The sequence below is a fragment of the Sparus aurata genome, chromosome 23 (assembly GCF_900880675.1).
Source record: "Sparus aurata chromosome 23, fSpaAur1.1, whole genome shotgun sequence".
Lineage (NCBI taxonomy): Eukaryota > Metazoa > Chordata > Actinopteri > Spariformes > Sparidae > Sparus > Sparus aurata.
Window position 1 is genome coordinate 15589856 of NC_044209.1, and position 20971 is coordinate 15610826.

General features: G+C 42.4%; 3 protein-coding genes across 3 annotated transcripts; 2 read left to right on the plus strand and 1 right to left on the minus strand.

Moving 5' to 3' along the window:
• Positions 1–162: 162 nt before the first annotated feature.
• Positions 163–15177, minus strand: tbl3 (transducin beta like 3). The gene is made up of 23 exons (XM_030407359.1): positions 14992–15177; positions 14817–14868; positions 14450–14545; positions 13830–13877; positions 13567–13708; positions 13380–13464; positions 13029–13199; positions 12851–12926; positions 12646–12742; positions 12350–12561; positions 11664–11805; positions 10721–10779; positions 10460–10566; positions 10190–10325; positions 7686–7925; positions 7306–7376; positions 6550–6706; positions 6129–6187; positions 4765–4868; positions 3627–3698; positions 3099–3257; positions 2162–2255; positions 163–1072 (listed from the first exon to the last, which is right to left on the minus strand). The coding sequence occupies exons 1-23, from the start codon at positions 15021–15023 to the stop codon at positions 691–693; spliced, it is 2793 nt and encodes a 930-aa protein (XP_030263219.1). The 5' UTR covers positions 15024–15177; the 3' UTR covers positions 163–690.
• A 275-nt stretch (positions 15178–15452) lies between these two features.
• rnf151 (ring finger protein 151) lies at positions 15453–17719 on the plus strand. Its single transcript, XM_030407411.1, has 4 exons — positions 15453–15731; positions 16269–16438; positions 16548–16644; positions 17047–17719. The coding sequence occupies exons 1-4, from the start codon at positions 15729–15731 to the stop codon at positions 17515–17517; spliced, it is 741 nt and encodes a 246-aa protein (XP_030263271.1). The 5' UTR covers positions 15453–15728; the 3' UTR covers positions 17518–17719.
• Positions 17720–18114: 395 nt separating this feature from the next.
• rps2 (ribosomal protein S2) lies at positions 18115–20707 on the plus strand. Its single transcript, XM_030407405.1, has 7 exons — positions 18115–18221; positions 18532–18669; positions 18756–18845; positions 19602–19709; positions 19817–20150; positions 20398–20489; positions 20581–20707. The coding sequence occupies exons 2-7, from the start codon at positions 18535–18537 to the stop codon at positions 20662–20664; spliced, it is 843 nt and encodes a 280-aa protein (XP_030263265.1). The 5' UTR covers positions 18115–18221; positions 18532–18534; the 3' UTR covers positions 20665–20707.
• The last annotated feature ends 264 nt before the right edge of the window (positions 20708–20971 follow it).

Here is a 20971-nt window from a genome sequence, read left to right on the forward strand (position 1 = left end):
CTTGAACTGAGCTATGCGTCAAACACACCCCACAGGGATTTTCCAGATGTTTCCACTGAGCAATTTAGCCTCAAGGCAGTCATGTTAGCATGGTTAGCATGAGAGTGACTGATGGATTACAATTCATTTCTTGCATATCTTATTTAAAAAAAAACAACTCAGTTTAAATCACAAAGAACATATTTTTATTTTATAGACACATATAGTCATTACATAAAAAAGAAATCCAAGGTTGCATAAGGAACCTTTTGTGTTGTTGTGGTCGAGCCGGTAGATCAGGACTACAACAACATTGCAGAACTAGACAATGGGAGCTGGTTTCAGTGTCTGAATGTAAATGCAGCTCTTGCTTCCTTTCATATCATATTTTCCTCTCTAATGTCCATTTTGTCTGAGGTGTGTTTCTTAAAATTCAGCTCAGGCTCTCAAAAGGGAGTACTGACACACAAATTAGTCAGTGGCACACGACAGAAAGTCTTTACGTCTGATCTGCTCAGCCGTGGAATGCACAGAGTGGCCTATTATCTGTATAATTATCATCATTCCACACTTGCCTCTCTCTCTTCCTCCTGCACTGCCACATTCAGCGTGTCACTCCAGCTAATGGTCCGAGATAAGATGACGTCCTGGAGGTTTGTTTTTTTTACCCCTCCAGCAGTGAGTCATCTTTTATCAGCTTGAAGATCCCTGTCAGCTTGCGAACGTCTGGCATTGTGGAGTGGAAGGAACTGGGAGACATTTCACCACTTTTTCTGTCGTTTCAACCTTCTCATCTCCCTCCACGTCCTCCTCTTCTGAACTCTCCTCGCTTTCAGAGTGGTGATTGCCGTTTGTTTTGGTGCTCTCTCCGTTTTCCATTCGCCCATTGTTGCTGGAGGCTTTCTTGGTGGCGCTGACCTCATCGTCCCCGTCTTCTTCGTCAGCTGGGCAGTTTGGATCTTCATCCTGTCCGCTGTCGACGTCATCTCCGTCTCGTTTCTCCTCATCGCCGCTGCCCATTCCTTTCTCCTTGTCAATAGCAAAGAACGGCTGTCCAAGAGGAGTTGTATCCATTTCTTCATCCTGGCTCATGCTAGACAGAACAAAAGCCATCAGTGGTTAAATATTAGTTTTTCCAACAGCATCTGTTCAATAATTACATACCTATAAGTTGTGAAGTGAATCAAGTTAATATGCTATATATCAACAAGTTACTGCAACATGACACCCAGGCGGACATGCTAATTTGCACCCTTTTTCCAATGCAATGCTATAAGATGTGTGGAAGTTAAACGCGGCGGCACACAAATGGCTTTCCTTTCGTCTCGGCTCAAGCAGTGCTTGAACTTTGTTGAGTCAGTGTTGAATTGAAAGAGGTAAACTCATTTACTGGCAAAAGGAAAAAAGTCATTCACCTATTATGAGCAGGGTTTAAAGGCCTGCACATATGTGCTCATTTGGGCACAAAAATTGCATTGTTGAGGTTTGTTTATTATCAATTCAGGCAGGCAAACTCTTAAATGTGATCAACAATCATTCTCATGTAATTCACTGTAATCTGAACAGATAAAAACTCTGCAATCCACTCATATGCACGACCTGGTTGAAACTAATAACTGCAACGAGTTTGCAGGTATGTGAATTTCAGTTCTAAATGTCATCCTTGTAAATCATTGTCAGTCAAAGCTTCATTCAGAAAAGAAAAATGTGGCAGCACGCCTGGTTTATCTTGAGCACTGATGAGAATGCTGTGCGGTAGCAAACACCACCAAAACACAACCACAGTCTTTGTGTTGTGCTGGCAACCTCGACTCGATCGATTGCATATTTTACTGTCACGTTTGACCCACGACCAGTCTGTCAGAATGAAAAACGACATCTTGAAACAGAGTAAACACAACACTGAGTGTGCTTTTGGCTGTCCTCTGTGATATTCAGGCCAGGGGAGAAAGACAAGGAAGCATGTGGGAAACGTGGGAAGTCTAAGACCTGTCTGACCTGCCTGAAAAGACAAACAGGAAAAATAACTTGTGCACATTCCTTCCTGATGTTCCTGATCATTTGTTTCAAGGACTCTATATTTCTACCATTTACGTCACGATTAAAGATAAAATAATTTCCACTTTCTAACTGTCAAGGCACAGTGTTTATAGCATTGCATCAGACACAATTGCTCCCTCACCTGGACGGTGCTCCAGCCACCCTCATCTTCTGCCACATGTAGTTCAAGAACATGGACGCCTGCAGCAGACGGCCAATCCTCTGCATGTGTCTCTCTGTGGGAGGGAGAAGAGTCAAGACTTAGACATGAAACTTAGGCTGCTATTTCTTACACCTGACCCCAACTCTGCTTAGAGCAACTTCCTTGTATATTGTGCTCATTGCAAAGTGACGTTTTAAAACAAATTTGTTTTAAGTGAGATGCTTTACACTGCTTCTTTAGCCACTGTTCATGTCCACTAAGCTCATGTTTTTTATGACTACCTTGATCTCAGTGGCGAATCTGAATTTCTTAGTCTCCATTTGTGTATTTTATATATATTTTGCTTTACTTGATATTTACTGAATGGCTGGTCTCAAAATAATCCACAGACGTTGTTGTGACCGGTTTCACACTAGAACCATTTTCTTTCTACTCAGATGTAAACATTAGTGGCGCCTTCCTCAGCTGAGCTGTAAGGTCAGCTAGCTTAGTTATCTAGCCTCTCATTGTGTAGGTGAAGACCTCCCATCTGCGTGGTGACACGGAAAGAAAACAGTTCCTCTATAACAACGGCTCACAACACAGTCTGTGGATTATCTTGAGTAAGAGGATCTTGATTTCAGGAAAAGAGATATTGCTGTTTTTAAAAATGTATTCTTTTTGGCGCTTTGAGTACTGCTAGCTGAGTGCCATCCAGTTCCGCTACATTCAAGAAAGGCGGACATCTTCAGGGCTGATATCTCCAAATCTTGACAAATAGTTTAACAGGCAAGTTAAAAACTGCAGTGTCGCAGATGTACAAAAACACACAGTTCCACAATGGATTTTTTTTTTTTTTGGCAATTATCTGGGCATGTCACCTCATAAAAGATTAATATGAACACTCTGCATTGTTTTGCACACGCCCTCTGCTGACCTGTGTATGGGATGAGTCCCTCCAGGTGGGCTCGGGCTCCCTGGTACTGCAGCAGCTCCTCCGGTGGAACGTGTGTGAGGAGCACCTGCAGGACGGCCTGAGCATCCTGACAGTTCCTGGCGTTGGTGTTCCAGACCACGCAGTAGCGCAGGAGTGACTCTGCGTGGGGTCCAAAGAGTTGAATGTTTGGTGGAGGTGGAGAGGGAAGAAAGGGAAGAGACTTTATTACTTTCACTGACTACAGGCATTTTTTTTATTACATGGCCTGATGAAGTTTCTGTCCTCTGGGATGACTGATGTTGTGTTCGAGTCATTCCCTTATTGAGAAGTCAGCAGAATGTGTTTATTTATCCCTCAAAGCTTGTTTACAATGAAGCCAGAGCCTCAGATCCATCGTTTACATATTGATAAACTTGTGTACTTCATATTTCAGTTATGAATCTTTAACCATTCATTATTTTTAGAAAATATCTTTTTCTTTTTATTTCTGTGTTCCATCATGATAAAGCTCTCTGATTGACCCGTTACCTTTCTGATCCAGTCGAAGCTTCAGCAACGTCTTCTCCAACAGCTCGCTGCTATCCTCCACCTGTCGGATCGCTACAGGCAGCGTGAGAAGACAACATGTCAGAGACGGCAGACAGTCGGTGATTGAGGTACATTTGGAGGAGTCACTGAGTTTCTTTCCCTCACATACATTTTTGAAATGATAGAAGGCAGGCATGCTTTAACTAGGGTTGTGGGAATTGGATCTATGTGGCATGTGGAGGTACTGGACTTATTAATGAGAATGAGAATGAGGTGAGAATGTCTATCAATTACCCAAATAACAGAAGAAGAAATTCAGAACAATACAGAAGTGTGTGTGGCTGTTTTTTGTTCTTTGTAGGTGATAAATTCTGACGAATATCCTAATGGCTAACAGAAAGGACGCTCATTACTGCCCTACCGCAAGAGAAAAACACTGTATAAGCATGAATTGCACAACTGTGATCGAAACCACTGAGCCTTGTCAATACAAAACCAAGAATATTTCTGCCTTTTGTTTAACATGTCTATTGTATGACACATATACTGATCCACCGGCTGCATTATGAATGACGTCCCCACACTTGTAACTTACGACGGATCATCCACCCATCCATTGTTTGAAAGACAAAAAGAGACATAGGCACAGAGATACTTAGAAGAAAAACACAACAGTAGAAAGACTTAGTAACAGTAACATAAACAATATGTGATATGTCTCAGAAACCACTTCATCATGTTCCACCAGCGATTGTGTTCCCAAAGTACTGATGCACATGATAGCCTTTCAGCTTCACTGCATTTTTGTTTTGCTTGTTTCACCCATCATAGGACAGGACAAAGGAGTGTGACACTGCAAAACTCAAGTGGCTTTAGTGTATACGTTCAAAGTCCTCCTGTGACAGAGCGCAGTGTTGTGCACACATGAACGCTTGAGTTACTACTCAGTTACTACTCTTAAAGAGAGCAGCTGTCCACAATGAGTGTAAGAGGCTGACATGACGACTTGTCAAGTCAACCACAGGTGAAATGATGAAGGACGGAGACATCCTGCTAGCAAAACGCTGAAACCAGACTTGGGAGTTTTTGTTGCATGTCATTTTCCCCATCCGTCAAAAAGAGTTTCCGCACAAATTACCTTTGATCACAGTGAGCACAGTGTGAGGCTGGTCCAGCGAGATGGCAAGACCCAGGGCCTTCAGATACTTCTTCTCATGGAGCAGGTTGGACAACTCCTGCTGCCTAAACACGCACAGAAGAAACACACAGATATATGTTCATGCACTCAAACTGGCACCTGAATGCATTCAAAAATGTAAATAATTCTCAATGTTTGCTGCAAATGAGCTCAAAAATATCTTAAAACACATAAGTAGTCCTTTAAGGTGCATTCAACTGTGGAAAACTATTACTTTCCCATTAAACATGCAAAAAGTGAAATGTATATAAATGTTTGTTTTTTCACAAACAATATCTTAAAGGTCTCATATTATGTTAAATATTTACAGGCTTTAATGTTCAGAAATGAATATGGGCTGTGCACTTTTGATACTTTCATAATATTCATATAGGACCTTGAACAGCTTAATAATCAAGGGACATGGAAATCTCACATTCTGCAATATGGAATCTTTAAATCAGCTGCATAAATATCTTACCCAAACAAATGTGACAGATTTATTCCTGGAATTTCTTTCATATCAGGTCATAATCAGTCTTTTCTGTCTGTGGTGCTGAGGAAACATACATTTAAGTACGTTTAAGCCATATAATCAATTGTCTGAGCGCTTGTGATCCTTCAGTCTTATCAGACACACAAGCAGCCCTGACCTTCGCCAGGCCTGACCTGTGACCCAGTGCGTCCAACTTGGCCTAACACAGTCTATGTTTGTTCACCAGATAACAGGCAAACAGACATCCTGACGCAACATTGGGGGAAAGGTGGGCCAAAGTCAGGTTCGAGGCCGATTCCTCCAGCATCTCTGAGCACCAGCTAATGACTTTGTTTGTCCACCACTTCAGTCTGGGTGATCAGACGGAGGACGGTTTGCAATCAGATCAGCCTGTGATCAATGTTTCATATCTACATGATAATGTGTGTAACGTCAGACTTTTGTCTTTCCATTCACTGATAAAATGGTCATGGTTATGCCAGCTAGTATGGTCATAGTGCGTTGGTGATAATGTCGAAGCTGATGGCCTCTAACGCGCACCAACGTCACCACGGCGTGTTCCTGCATTCTTCAAAGCAGAGTCGGTCTGAACTGTGAAAAGCGAATTTCTAGCTTACAATAGCATGAGCCATTCGGAGATGCGGTTCAGTAACATATGCAATCACGTTAATCAGAGGAACAGATGACTGATAGCAGAATGTTCCGTTTTCTTTTGCAATTTCATTTAACTTGCGGCGGCGAAATGTTAACGGCAGAACAACCACATCCCTTCCTGCAGCTCTAGGATGACGCCGTCTCTCCACACCCCCCTGCCCACTGTGTAACTTACTTGAGTATCTGATCCTCCTGTTTGGCTTGTTCTTCTGCAAGCTCCACATCAGTCACATCCTAACAGTAGAAAAGACACAACATTTTTAGTGGTTATCCGTGAATCCCTGCTGGCACAAATATCTGCCATTTCCCACCAGGAGAAGGGAGAGGTCAGTCCGAATGAAAAGGTCAACCTAAAAATAACCAGCTAGACGAGGAGTGGATTGAAAATAGATAGTGAGCAAACAACCACCGAGTGCACTGCCAACTGATTGTGAAACCTACTCGGGTGATTTCTATTTAACCTTTATTTCATTTAATTAAAACTTGTATATATTTCACAGAATTGAGAGAAAATGGCCACTCCAATGGCAATGCAGCGTAATCTTCCCTCCATGTCCTCCGTGTGACAGGCGACCATCAGTCAAAACTACACTCACCAGCCACACGGCGATATTAGAGTCCGCCGAGCCGGTCACCATCTTGTCGTCTTTGCGGCTGCCGTGGAGACCCCACACTTTGTCCTGGTGGGCGTCCAGCGTCTTCACGCACTCGTTGGTCTTTATGGTCCACAGCTTTACTAAACCATCTGAGCCACTGAGGACAGAGCAAGGTTCGGAGAGATGAGTTACAACTGGGAGTCAACTGTTTAACTTACAAACTGATGAGGAGAGAATGTTGCATAATTTCCTGTTAGTGTAAAACCATAAAATGTGTTGATTTCTTGAGTACCAATTGTAAAAACCGTGTAGAATAAAGAAGGTGTGCACAAACTTTTGCCCAAACTGAAACTTAATGGCAAACACCTACTGTGTTGCAAGGACGCAAAAAGAGTCTGGTAAAAAGATTTGTATTACAATATTTTCTTTTATTTTTTGGAATAACATTTCGGCCACTTGAGCCTGCAGCTTTGTTTGTTTTTTTATTCTGTCTTATCAGCAAGTGAGACAAATGGTGGTTCTGAGTCTAAGAAATGAATCATGACGATCGGAGATCCGAGGTGACAAGATAAACACACATGAGGGTTTATGAGTTTGGATTTCCTGATGCAGAACAATGTGAAGCTGTTTGGTTTCTCTAGAAACTCTGCACAGTATTTTCACAATGAACCCCTGAATGAACCTGCAATCAAAAATAATATTTCAACATGCACTTTTATGGAGAAATGCTTCGCGTGAGCGACAGGTGGGGGTTACCTGGTGAGCAGCTGAGTGCCCCGGCTCACAAAGACGACCTTCAACACTGACGCATCGTGACCCTCGAACGTCTAAAAGAATAAAAATTTGAAAAACAATCATGTGATTCTTACTTGTACTGTTACGAAGATATAGCTATAGCTTCAAAACACTTGTCATGTTGCAGATAAGTGTTATCTTGACATTATCAGGTCCAACATACTAGAAAACCACTTGTTGAATTAAAAAGGGAGATATTATGTCACAACATGTCCAGTAAGTGTGTCAGTGTGAATTAAAGCCTTTCACTGATAAAGTAAGGGAACTTTCTGTACATACACAACTAACATACGGCCTCACATATCATACTGTGTGATAGGTGACCCTCTGTGAAGTCCCACCTTGAGGCAGCTGAAGTCCTGCAGGCTCCACAGCTTGGTGGTGCCGTCAGCGGAGGACGTGGCCAGCACCTGGTCGACGGGAGAGAAGCAGACGGCCCAGACGCCACGCCGGTGCCCCCGAAACACCCCCAGCAGGCCCACATTCCCCTCCCCCGCCAGCGACCACAGCTTGGCTGTGCGGTCCTGGGAGCCCGAGGCCAGCAGCTTGTCATTGGGCGACACCGCCACGCTGTTGACGTCCTGGAGGAAGGGCAAGAAAGGGACACCAGGAAATAAGGATCACATAATTGATAAGATTTTAGTAAAAGCAAGTCTGAAGGAGGAAAGACTGTAGGGTGGAGAGGGTGCTGAGAAACTAGATGGACAAGAAAAGAAGGGGGTTGGAGAGAAAACGAGTGAAGCTCCATTTGCTAAACAGATCATCTAAATTCCTCTGACACTTCCTCCAATGTCACCTCACGCAGTTGTGACTGACGTTCTGTCACTGTGTTTGAATCAGATATTTCTGAGGGAATATGACAACAAAAGAAAAGTGAAGCAACCAGGCACTGATGAGGGACAGACCATGGATTGTTGTATCGTACATCTTGAGTGAGGAGCATGTGGGTGTGGCAGGAAACTGTGTTTCCAGAAAAATGCCAACAGTAATCAGTTTCACTTGTGAGCAAATAGCCAGCAGGCATTCTGCACTTCCTTATGAGAAGGATAAGCTTACATAAAACGTGAAAGAAATAGCTGGAGACTGACTCACCTGTGAGTGTTGAAGAGAAAGAGACTGAAAATATTTATTTCCGGGCAATGACTAAATAGTCCTATCAAAAGTATGCTGGGGTATAATTAATCCTTGTGATCAGCGGCTTTGTTACACTATTTTAGAGCAACATTTTGTGTAATCTTGAAGATATTCGATGATGTTGTGTTATAATTTACCATTTTGTGAAACAGTTCTCCTTCAACTTCTTCCTGTTTTTCCACCACTACTCATAGAACGACTGCGTTTACGCGCATTTAATCAGCCGGGTTGGTCTCAGTTTCTGCATTAACCAGATTTATCTAAATGTTTGTTAATCAATAAACTTGCTCCTGTTATGATGAGGTATCATAAAAACTGCAGACACAGATTAAGTAAAAGTCCTGCAAGTATGCAAATATTATCTGAAAAAAATGTACTTAAAAGTATTGCAAGTAAACGTCCTCAATGCAGAGAAATGCAGGCTCCTGTGACTGTATAGTAATTAATTTATCATTATTAAATATAAATAGATCATCATTACTCATGCATTACTGCAGATTTGTACTCTTAGATGGTGTTCAACTATTCTGTACAGAAACCACACACTGTTTTCATTGTTTGCTTTGTAAAACGTAAGAATATAAGACAAAAATTCTCCACCACAATTACCCAGAGCTCAAAGTGATACCTTCAAATGTCTCTCATCCAACCAACAGTCCAAAACTGTTTGACTTTACTGTAACTATGGCCAAAGAAAAGCAGCAAATCCTCACATCTGAGAAGCTGAAAAATATTAACATTCTGTCAAATTTGCATGAAACAGAAAAGATTCAAGTATAGTACCTCAAAGGTGTACTTAAGTGCAGAACTTGAGTTCATGTTTCAGATCAGAAAAGTAAGTTGTATGCTGTGGCAGGCCTACAGCGGGAGCTAACTTGCACTATGAGGAAACAACACTGTACTCTTATTACAAAGCCCTTTTCTCAGTCTGCATCAGTCCATAGCCTTTACCTGATTACAGCCAACTCCGCCTAATTTCTTGTGTAAATGTCAAGAAAGACTATCATCCACTATTCCCAGACAGGAAGGTTATTTGACACCTGTTTTTTCCTTGGAAAGGTGTCAACGTCAGAATGAAGTGGAAACAACGGCAAGCCCTTTCTTCAAATTACCGGAAAGCTTTAAAAGCGAAGCATTGCATGAATCAGATAAATCTCAGATTACAACGAATAGATTCAATGACTCATACTTCTTGCTCTTTTGATTGACAAAGGATCCAACAAAAGATGATGCGATTCTTTGCTGTGTCACCTCTGAATTGCGGTGATGACTTGTTTGTAATTCAGTAAAAAGAGAATCACGATGACACATGCTGATCTTAAAGATGTAAAACACTAGTTGGAAACTTGAAGGTTAATCATAAGTGCAACATTTTTAGCAAAAGCTCTCAAGTCTTTCTTTTCCAAAATATTTATAGTGACTTCTGGACACAACTTGTCTCTAGTTTGCAATCTAAAGAAATGGTTTTATTTTGTTTGGGACTGAATGAATGGTCAGCTGTATTTCTGATATAGTCATGTGACCTTTATGTACAGGGCTCACAGTCGGCACATGTTTTACAGCAGAAATAAACTTTTTCAGAAGGTTGACATGTTGCTAAGAAAACAGTTGTCATGCACACGTGTAAACGGCAATATATCTTTCTGGTACGCTGACCATTAGCTACAAATAGTTGCAGGCTTTTTCCTTCTGTCCTGAAATGTGCTTGTACCTTATCGTGTGCCTTCTCTGTGGCGCGAGGGGTCAGCTGGTGTATGTCTGCCTCGGTCGTAGACAAGTCTGCCGGCAGATCCCACACCTTCACGGTACAGTCCTGACTGCCAGACACTACAAAGGACACTTTCAACCTGGACACAAACATACACGAAGATGGAGGATCATTCCCCAAATTCCCCCTTTTTTTTTAAACATTTACCACCTTACTCGTTGTCTGTACTGGCGCATGTGATAAGAAAGACTTGTGTGACTGCAGGGGTTTTACCTGGAGCAGCTGATGGTGCCCACAGCATTAGTGTGGCTGGAGCCCTGGGCCACACAGTGCACCTGACCACTGTCGCTGTCCATCTGCCACACACGCACTGACCTGTCCTAAAGACGCAACAAACAGATATTAATTTAAATGTGTTGAAACAGAGTCTTTGCAGAACAGCTGATGGGCTGAGATTTATGATATGCATGCATTAGCATAGTTCAGTGTTCTTTGTCTGCAGAGTTGCTGGAGGGTGCAAAGACATGTGCTCACCTTTGCACAGCTTGCAAAGAGAAAGCCTTTCTTGAACACGTCCAATGAGAGGACAGTATCTGAGGAAGATAGAGTGATAAAAATAGCACTGAGAGTCAGTGTAGATAAACATCTATCAAACCTGCTCAGCAGGTCAACAACATGAAGCTGAGATACCCCGATTGTGTCAGATCTGAATTCTTTCCACTCTGATTCCTCTAATGACAGCTTTCAATATCACTAATCCTGCCACAGGGTATGGAGCCTGCTGCTATATTTTTGCCTTTGGAAGATGTGTTATCTATGATTTACATAATCTAAATGAAAGAATCCAATGTTTAATATACAATCTTTACATTATTCTGTATGTTTTTCAATGTTTTTTGTGTTTCACTCATTATTCTGTGTAAAGCACATTTGCAAGTTTGTTACAGGTGTGTTCTCCATAAATAAAGATTGTTTTTTTATTTAACAATGATAATAATAATAATAATAATAATAATAATAACAATAATAATCTGACACATACACACAGGCTGCAAATAATGATTATTTTCATAATCAATTAATCTTCTAATTATTTAAGTTTAATGGGTTAAGACATTAAAAAGTGTGAAAAGTGTGAAACATTATCAACATTTCCCAGAGTGACATCTTCAAATTGCTTAGTTCATTTTTTATTTTTCATTTCTAGTAACCAAAGTTTCTCCAAGTGGTGGAAAATCGACAGTAAATGCAGCACATAGACTGAAGAATGCCTGTTCTTCTTACATTAATAGTTGTTGTAGTGTTGTGTACATGTGTAAGGGAAAAAATATAGATTACAGATCTTTGAATGGGGCAAAGCACACTCGTTGCAGTACTGTGGAAACTTTCTGCCCTCTGGTGAGCAAACAAATGTACTGTGCCGTTTCAACATGCATCTTTATAAACATACACTTGCTGCCCTCTGCTGGTGACTGACCTGTGTGTCCATACAGGATCTGGCAACTGTTGGTGAGCAGCTCGAACACCTTCAGCTGGCAGCTGTTGGTGGCCACCACGATGTGGCTGTCGTCTTTACCCACAAACTTCACATCTAGCACCTCGTCATTGTAACCCACGAACTGTGAGAGGAAGCACAGAGGAGGAGAGTGTCAGTTAATATTATATACAGATAACTGTCGTGTTAGAGCAAACTGTATTAAGCTAAAATATATAATAACATTCAATTATTTTAACTTAAAAACTTTATCTACCTAGCCAACACTGGGACAGGGATGACTATTGTCTAAACATCTAAACAAGATGTCTAGTTATGGTTAAAAAAATAGTTCCAAAGCACAGCTTGTACTGATGTTAGGATGTGACCTGGCCATCAGCTGGACGTCCTAGCTATTTTGAAATATATCTGGCGGGATGATTCAGCTATTCTGTTAAAGTTTATGTACATAATGCGCATTCAGCACCTTGAGACATCCTAAAAACTAAAGTCAACTCTAATTCAAGTCCAAAACTCAAAGTTCTCACGGGAGTGGAAACCCTGATAATTTCTGGAAGATTTCTCTGAAGTCAAACTTCTCCGATGTGCAAACAAAGACAGAATGGATTAAGGCAAAAAACGATGAGACAGGAATATAATGTCTATATATGTGTGTCCTCATAACCCACCTGCTGCTGTGTGGTGAGACCAGGCAGCTGGTAGAGCAGGATGTTGTGTTCTGCAGTGACTGTAGCCAGTCTGGAGGAGGCAGGCATGTGAAGGAGGTACATTAAACTGCGGGGGTCGTCGTCCTTCTCTTCCTCCTCCTCCTCAGAGACGGCTGTGAGGGTCTGGGTGTAGACACAACGCGCCGTGCTGGCCTCCCACACTCTCAGTACGCCTACAAAAGAGTAAGAGAGGAAGATGTAATCGACAGAAAACACAGAGACAGTTTAGTTGTTTTTGGACAATTCAAGAGCTGAACCTTTGCTGCCAGCTGTGATGAAATGCAAGTCTTTGCTCGTCACTCCGATCTCAAAAAAGGTTTTATTCTGAGGCAGAACAACAACACTCTCCACAGCCTGGAGACAAAACAACACACACAGAGATTACGTTGCTTCAGTATGTTAGTTGTTTAAGGCATTGGAAATGTGCACCGTTTGAATATCTTCCAGGTTCCACAGTCTTACCTCATAGACCGGTACAGTTCTCTCGGCTTTCCGACCCTTCAGGTTCCACACTGTGCAGATCTTGTCTCTGCCAGAGCTACAAATAAACATCAGCACACAATGACACACGATGAACACACGGCTCTAAAGTAGGACAAAAGACAACAACCCATTTGTTGAGAGGCTGAGCTTACTGTACCTGACCATGGTGCCACCGTCGGAGCTGAAGCTGAGGGAGGTCACAGTGCTGTAGTGGCTCTGCAGCACACACACACACTGACTGGAGCGCAGGTCCCACATTCGAATGCCACAGTCCAGGGAGGAGGAGAAGAGCTGCAGCCGGCTGATGTCTGGGTGGAACTGGACCAGGCTGTGAAGAGACAGACATTTATTTTGAAGTTATGGCTCTCGCTTTTCATTTAGATAGGGAGCTGAGCTTGTAAGCCAATGACTGCTTGGGGGTTTTGCCAAGATGACTGCTGAGAGGAAGGACTTGCCCTAAAATAGATATTATTCAAAGAGTTTCTTGTTAATAGATATCTGAACTTACTGTACAACCCCAGATGACCCTTTCAGGTTGTGGGTGCAATACTGCTTCACCACGTCCCAAAGCTTTATTGTGCCATCACACCCACCTGCATTAAAACAAGAAGACAAGCTCTGCAAACTGCACCATGTCTATGTAGCAGAGTTCAGGCAGAAACATAAAAGACAAAATGAATCCTGTAACTGCTGACCTGTGGCCAGGAGAGTTGAGGTGGAGTCAAAGGTCATGCTGGCTACAGGAACAGTGTGAATGGCCCTCCAGGAGCGCGTACACTCAGCTTGCCTCCAGTCCCACTGCTTGAGCAGCAGAGCTCGGCTGGCTGTTACCAGCAGCTGTGGTCGGTCAGAGAAGAGACGAAAAGACATACTAAGTAGTCTTATAAAGGCTGATGTGATGAATTCGCACCAAGACGTATGTCTGGCATGATAACTAAGGTGGTTTAAGTGTTTGTACCTCGTCGTCGCAGCTCAGTGCGAAAGATGTGATGTCCTCTTGATCATCCTGAAATGACAACACAGAAAGGTTCTTAGGATAATGAAAGGTGCAAAACACACTTTAAAGTCATGAGCCTTTTATTTGACATTTTCAGAAGATTATTTTCATCTTTGTGCTTGATGTAAAGTGAGAAAAAACACAGGAGTTCAAGTGACAAGGTGACATCGGATTTAGAGCAACAAAAAATTATTTTCATTATCTTTCTTTGAAAGAAATTGTGAAAAATGCCAATCAGGAGTTCCTCAAGGCTAAGTGGAGTGGAGTTAATTTGCTAAACCTATGAAAGGTTTGTTTAATAAATCAATCGAATAATTATCTAAACTGTTGCAGAATATTTAGGCGATCAATTATTTCAGTTCTCACGATATCACTAACAAACCAATACCATAAATACATAAATGATTCAAAGTCAAAAAGCAAAAATTACAATGTAAAACTTACACATTACACGTTATTTTTAATGCAATTTTTGGCATCCATGTCAACGGGAAAATGTTAGAAACATCCCCCCCCAGCACCATTTTTTCCAAATAGGTGCTCTGTTGTTGGACATATTATAGCTGTTACTTTGGACTCACATGCTCCACACTGTGGACGATCTTCCCTGTGCTGATCTCCAAAACATTGACACGAGATCCACAGGTGCAGAAGATGTACTTTTCATCTTTGCTGATCTGAAGAACATAGACGGACAGAGATGTTAAAGGAGCAGTCACACTGTTTTACATGTTAAAATCAGTTTACTATAACTAAGCCTGGGAGGTTTTCCCATACTAGGCAGTAGAAGTAAGGGCATTTGGTCGCTTTGCATGCTTTTGACCATTCCTCTTTTGAAGTGTCACTTGAAAGTCTCCCACCTGTATAGCAATGTAATATTAAATCATTTAAAGATAATTCAAGGCTGTTACAACACTTGTGACACACAACACAGAGCAGAAGACTCACCTGCACTTTCCCTCCTTTATAAAACGGTTCAATCTTGCTGGAAACAGCATAACTGTAAGAGAATAACAGACACACGACTGTAAATCATAATAACTTCAACTGACATGTTAGCCTAGCTTGTTGTAGCCGGCTAGCAACGTTTGCTCAATGCACGTGCCATGCGCCAAAAACTCACTTTGTTTTGAACTGGAGGTTGATATTCGCCATCTTGCTCACGAGAAATCCCAAAACCTGAATACTTTGGCAGGTATGGTGATATAAATCACTTCTTTCTCACTTCACACGTTGGCTGAAGTCTACACATCGTTCCCGCATGTTGAAAACCGAGTCGCACGCATTGTGCGTCATCGGCGCGCATTGAGCTCTGATTGGCCAGGCAGTCTTTTGCTCTCAGCACAGTGAAATCGCCTCTTCTATTGTCAGCATGTAAACAAACAGAAATTCAATAAAAAAGGCTCGCAAACGGCTCCTTTTTGTTTTTATTTTGAGCTTATAAGAAAAAGTGTGAATGCACTGTGACCATTAGAGGCTGATAAATAAGTTTGCCTTTTAAATTTGATCCCCGAGGATCACAACAATAGCCGCAGCTGGAGCTATTCATGTTTAAAACTTCCTGTTTGACGTGCGGAGCTTCACTGATGCTGGAACAGCAGGGAAACGACGCGCTCCATAATGAGCGCCATTCTCTGCCTTCGTTTTTTATAATTTTCGTTTTCATTTGTCCGCACACACACACACACGCACACACACACACACACACACGGGGTCCCTCCTTCGTGTTCTGTCAGGAATGTTCATGTGTGTTGTATTGATAACGCGGGTGTGTGTTCCGCGTGTGACATGTGAGAGGACCGATATGGAGTAAAGCAGCACCGGGAATGGAAACACGGTGAGGAACAGGGGATTGTCATCATGGTGAGTAGACCGCAGCTTCTCTTTGTTTTTCTTCATCTGGACTTTATTTCTCAGTTTTATTAACAAATGTTCCCTGTGGATTTTGAAGTTATTACACATTTATTTTTAATAAGTGAACCGCTACTTTCCTATGATCTGTGTTAAACTCTGAAATTGGATTTCCCTGAGAAATATATAGTCTTGTATGAGTATCATGGTATGTTCTTCTTGAAACATTTGAATTAATTAATTAAAAGATACAAAACACACTTTGTATTGATCTTGTGTTTTGTCGTGTAAAGAATCAGTTTTGGCAGAAATATCACACCTGCTTTTTGTTATTTTGTAATGAGTCATATGACTTTCCAGAACAATTCTGTTTTGTCACCTCTTGTCTTTCTGTTGAAAACAGAATGGACCTGTTATAGGCAGCTGTAGAGACATTTAACTCACCTGTTGGTACAGTCTGTCCATCTTCCCAGTTGACACAACTCGAATGTCGGAATGATACACAATGATAACTCACGATAATGTTGTCTTTATAATGGCCGTGTCCAGGCGGACCCAGAGGTGTCAACACAGAGCGGGGGCTATGATGTGGAGCTGTTTGTGGACACTCCAGACTATGATCTTATCTGCACCATATGCCAGGGGGTCCTCAGGTGTCCAGTGAGAGCTGCATGCCACCACATCTTCTGTAAGAAATGCATCTTACAGTGGCTGAAGAGGTACTGAAAATAACACTGGACAAGAGTATTGTAAAACTGTCCTGTAATAACGTCATCAATGTCTTATCCATAGAGGTGAACATGACTAACTTTTATCCATCCTCTCCAGGCAGGAGACCTGCCCCTGCTGCAGGAAGCCTGTGAACCCGAGCTTGATCTTTGTCATGTTCAAGCTAAGCAAATCTATTGGACGCATGAAGATCAAGGTAAGTTCAGTAATGAAAGTCATGTACTGTAATTGTGACCTATTATACCTGAGTAGCTATATTTTTACTTTGAGAGAACACGGAGGACCAAACTAAAAGGAAAGCATGGCCTAGAGATGGCCCTGTACTATCTAATCTCGAGGCTCTGGGGAGGGGGTTCGGTAAAGATTTTTGCCTTGGCTTTTTAGCAGTCCTTGTGAATTGGTTCAATTTGATATTCACTTGATAATGTTTACAGTCAAAATGTGACTATAGCCTTTTAAATGGCGAATAGCTGTGTTTTCAATCAATCGATTAATCAATCAGACTTTAAAATGTCAGAAAAAAGTGAAAAATTCCTGGTGGTGGAGTAAAACTTGTGTATTTACAAAAGTTCTTGTGTGTGCCTGTGTCTGGCTTCAGTGTAAGAATGAGATCCGTGGTTGTGCAGAGACCTTCCCCCTCTCGGAGCAGTACTGCCACAGCATGAGCTGTCTGTACGAGCTCATCCCGTGTCCATACCAGGGCTGCCGGGCGCAGCTCCTCCGCAGGGACCTGGACACCCACGCACGGCACTGTGAACACTGGCGTCAGCCCTGCCACATGGGCTGCGGGACGATTCTCTCCCACCGAACGCAGGCTCAACACAACTGCTACAGGCAGCTGAGGCAGGAGTACGAAGCCAGGCAGAGGAGCCACAGGGCCATCGCCACCGCCCTGCAGAGGAAGATGAGGAGGATGCAGAGCACCATGGCCCACATGAAGAGGCAGATAGGGCTGATCTGCGAGAGCCTGGAGGTGATGGACGACCTGAACGAGGTAGAGGAGGAGGACCTAGGAGAGACCAGTGGCAGCTCAAGTGGGACTCCAAGTAGCAACAACAGCAACTGCTGAGGGACGAGTCACTTACTGCTGCTGCTGTGTGTGTGTGTGTGTGTGTGTGTGTGTGTGTGTGTAATTTCTGCATGTGTTCATTTCCTTGAAGGTGTGTGTTTTTCAATATGTAGGCAGTGATTCAGATGAGTGAATTTGTAACAATTTTTGTGCTGTAGTTTCTTCCATTTTTGTAAATAAAGCATTTGACATTGCACTGTCATCCTGATTGATCTTCAGTGAAGAGCAGAGTCGAGGTGGCTGAAACATTGTTGACAAGTGATGGATAAGGATGAAGTCAACAATGCATCTGTCCAGCAATCATGGTTTTATTTTGTACACGTTTATATAAAAAAAAACACACAAAACATGGCAATATCAGAGAGCATAAGTAGGCATGTCACTGCACATAAAATAGAAACTTAATACAAGCTGAACAGCAGTTTTTCTGTTGTAGAGCTTTACAATTTCAGGGTTCTTTTATCATAATGAGGAGCTGGTTTTCTTTCTTTTCTAATGCTATAATATAAACATGTTCATCAGCGACATAATGAATAAAATCAATACCAACATTTCACTCCAATCAAGGAATAACCGGTACGATCTGGAATAAACTGCCACTAGGGGCACTAGGACATTTTCTCTTGGAGGAAATATCGCGATAACACCCGTATTTATAAACCGGCGAGACTTCGCGCAGGTCTTCTTCCTGTTATACAGATCACGTAAGTTGAATGGTGGCTCACGCACTCTCACCAAAATCCTCCTTTATCTCACACATCGTCTTGCCAAATATATTAATTATACCTAAGAACTGATGCCTGGACATGTTGTTTTTAAACCCTGCTAATATTTACGAGCACTATTAAGAATAGTCGGTGATATTTGTAAATATTGAAGGGTAGTCCATGGTGTAAAAAATGGCGGAGGATGAGGAGTGGGATAAATGAAATGGCTAGACATGCTTGCTAACTTTAGCGCTTTCTTGTGTGAGTGAATTATGGAAACGTAATGTATGTTTGTTTTGTCTTGTAGCAAATGGCGGACGACGCCGGTGGTAGAGGAGGTTTTCGCGGAGGTTTCGGCGCAGGTGGCCGCGGTCGTGGCCGTGGACGCGGCAGAGGCCGTGGTAGGGGCCGCGGTGCACGGGGCGGCAAGTCCGAGGACAAGGAAGTAAGTTTTGGCGTTGAAATAAGCACTTTATTGCATTTAGTTCACAACCGTGACCAGTTTTTCACGGAGATGTTCTGTTTTGTCAGTGGGTGCCGGTCACCAAGCTGGGCCGCCTGGTTAAGGACATGAAGATCAAGTCCCTGGAGGAGATCTACCTGTACTCTCTGCCCATCAAGGTAAGCAGTGTGTGAGGGAGAGACAATGTTACCTGGACAACTGTTGATTAATGTTCAAATACAAACGGGTGAGATGAGAAGGATCAGTTGCATGCTAACTGCGTCGTAGTCTTCCCAGGCTGGTGTTAGCGCTTTTCTAAGTAATACAATTTTGTCTTGACTGGCCTTAATAGTTCTTGCCTTGTATCCCTTTCTCTTAAAATAAATAAATCCTTTTACACAAGGTTTGTCTAACACCAGACACTCAAGCAACCTGAGTTGCAACGTCTAAAATGATAGCTTAATATTATGTTGGTACACTATGAGGGGAAAATAATGCACTAAAAGAATAATTGAATGTACATGTAGAACTAAAATAACCAAGATGGTCCAGGATTAACTGGAGGTTTGATCTTAACACATGTGCAAAATGTGGTTAAAATATCAAAAAGAGCAGGGTTCCATTTCTAAATTGCGCCTTATTGGTGAATGGGAGTTGTGATAGTCACTTTGTGAGGCTACGCTCCTATTTTTGCTTGTATTGAAACAAATGGGATGTTGTGAATATAATAGAACTGCTGTAGTATGTGTACATCATACAAGTTAATGGTATAATGCACTTTTTGTGGATTGATACACCAAAGTCTTCTAAAACAAGGAGTTGCTGCTGAGAAAACAGCAGTCTCATAATCAGAATTGCACCATGCAGGGGTAGATATTCTCATTTTACAGATGCTGTGGTCCATTGAATGCTCAAATCTGTTTATTTTCCTGCAGGAGTCTGAGATCATCGACTTCTTCCTGGGTTCTGGTCTGAAAGACGAGGTGCTCAAGATCATGCCTGTCCAGAAGCAGACCAGGGCTGGTCAGCGCACCAGGTTCAAGGTGAGTTGTCACTAATCTTTTATCAAAGGCTTTATATTATAAGTGTTGTCTTCCCATATTGCTGCTGGTCCAGATTGCTCATTTTTGCCCTCTGGTTTGGTTTACAGGCCTTTGTTGCCATTGGCGACTACAACGGTCATGTGGGTCTGGGTGTGAAGTGCTCCAAAGAGGTGGCCACCGCCATCCGTGGTGCCATCATCCTGGCCAAGCTGTCCATTGTTCCCGTCAGGAGAGGTTATTGGGGTAACAAGATCGGAAAGCCCCACACCGTGCCCTGCAAGGTGACTGGTCGCTGCGGCTCTGTGCTGGTGCGTCTCATCCCTGCCCCCCGTGGTACTGGCATCGTGTCCGCCCCTGTGCCCAAGAAGCTGCTCATGATGGCCGGTATCGACGATTGCTACACCTCTGCCAGGGGCTGCACAGCCACCCTCGGCAACTTCGGTAAGATCCCCCAAATCATTGTGTGTCTCAGTTTTCTCCTCGCTCTGCCCAGCTTCACCTGTCAAGTGGTGTTGTTGTCGTTTACCAGGAGAGAAAGAAACGAGTATTGTAATGCACGGCAGAAAGACTATCTTAGTGGTCTCCTCTGTTCCCCTTTCAATACTCTACATTTTCTCAAAAAATTTCTGGTAGTACTGAGCTTTGACTGTCATCTTTACAACTACTCATTGTTTTATTTCCTCATCAGCCAAGGCCACCTTTGATGCCATCTCCAAGACTTACAGCTACCTGACTCCTGATCTGTGGAAGGAGACTGTCTTCACCAAGTCTCCCTACCAGGTAAACTACACAGTTGATACAAGTTTTTAAACCATGACAAATCAAGTGAGGTTTGTTTATTAATAGATTTTCTTCTCTATTCTCATTCCAGGAGTTCACCGACCATCTGGCCAAGACTCACACCAGGATGTCAGTGCAGAGGGGACAGAATGCGGTCCAGGCAGCTACCTCCTAAATGTTTATACTGAGAATCGTTGAATAAACGCTCTGAAACATCATGTTATGTTTACGTCTCCTTTATGATAAAGTCATGATGGAATAAGGAAGTCTTGAAAGCTTGGAAATGCTAAATTTTTATGTTGAAGGTAGAAAATATGGTTGAATTTGAATGAGAAATTCACAACTTGGTATTCTATCTACACGTTAACAAAATGCAATATTCAATATGGAACTATTCCATGTTTATCTCTCAAACTTACAAATATGAATCACTGGTTAAATAGGACACTTTAAGAGTTAAAAGGAATATAAATGAGTTTGCT

What these genes read in the sequence shown, in the direction of transcription:
- rps2 (XM_030407405.1), top strand. Translation starts at nt 18,535, where the DNA reads ATGGCGGACGACGCCGGTGGTAGAGGAGGTTTTCGCGGAGGTTTCGGC. An exon ending in TGTACTCTCTGCCCATCAAG is followed by an intron (nt 18,846 to 19,601) that starts GTAAGCAGTGTG and finishes ATTTTCCTGCAG; the next exon opens with GAGTCTGAGATCATCGACTT. An exon ending in AGCCACCCTCGGCAACTTCG is followed by an intron (nt 20,151 to 20,397) that starts GTAAGATCCCCC and finishes TTTCCTCATCAG; the next exon opens with CCAAGGCCACCTTTGATGCC.
- tbl3 (XM_030407359.1), bottom strand. Translation starts at nt 15,023, where the DNA reads ATGGCGAATATCAACCTCCAGTTCAAAACAAA. An exon ending in AACCTCCAGTTCAAAACAAA is followed by an intron (nt 14,869 to 14,991) that starts GTGAGTTTTTGG and finishes ATTCTCTTACAG; the next exon opens with TTATGCTGTTTCCAGCAAGA. An exon ending in GACGGTGGCACCATGGTCAG is followed by an intron (nt 12,927 to 13,028) that starts GTACAGTAAGCT and finishes GTTTATTTGTAG; the next exon opens with CTCTGGCAGAGACAAGATCT.
- rnf151 (XM_030407411.1), top strand. An exon ending in ATCTTACAGTGGCTGAAGAG is followed by an intron (nt 16,439 to 16,547) that starts GTACTGAAAATA and finishes CATCCTCTCCAG; the next exon opens with GCAGGAGACCTGCCCCTGCT. An exon ending in TTGGACGCATGAAGATCAAG is followed by an intron (nt 16,645 to 17,046) that starts GTAAGTTCAGTA and finishes GTCTGGCTTCAG; the next exon opens with TGTAAGAATGAGATCCGTGG.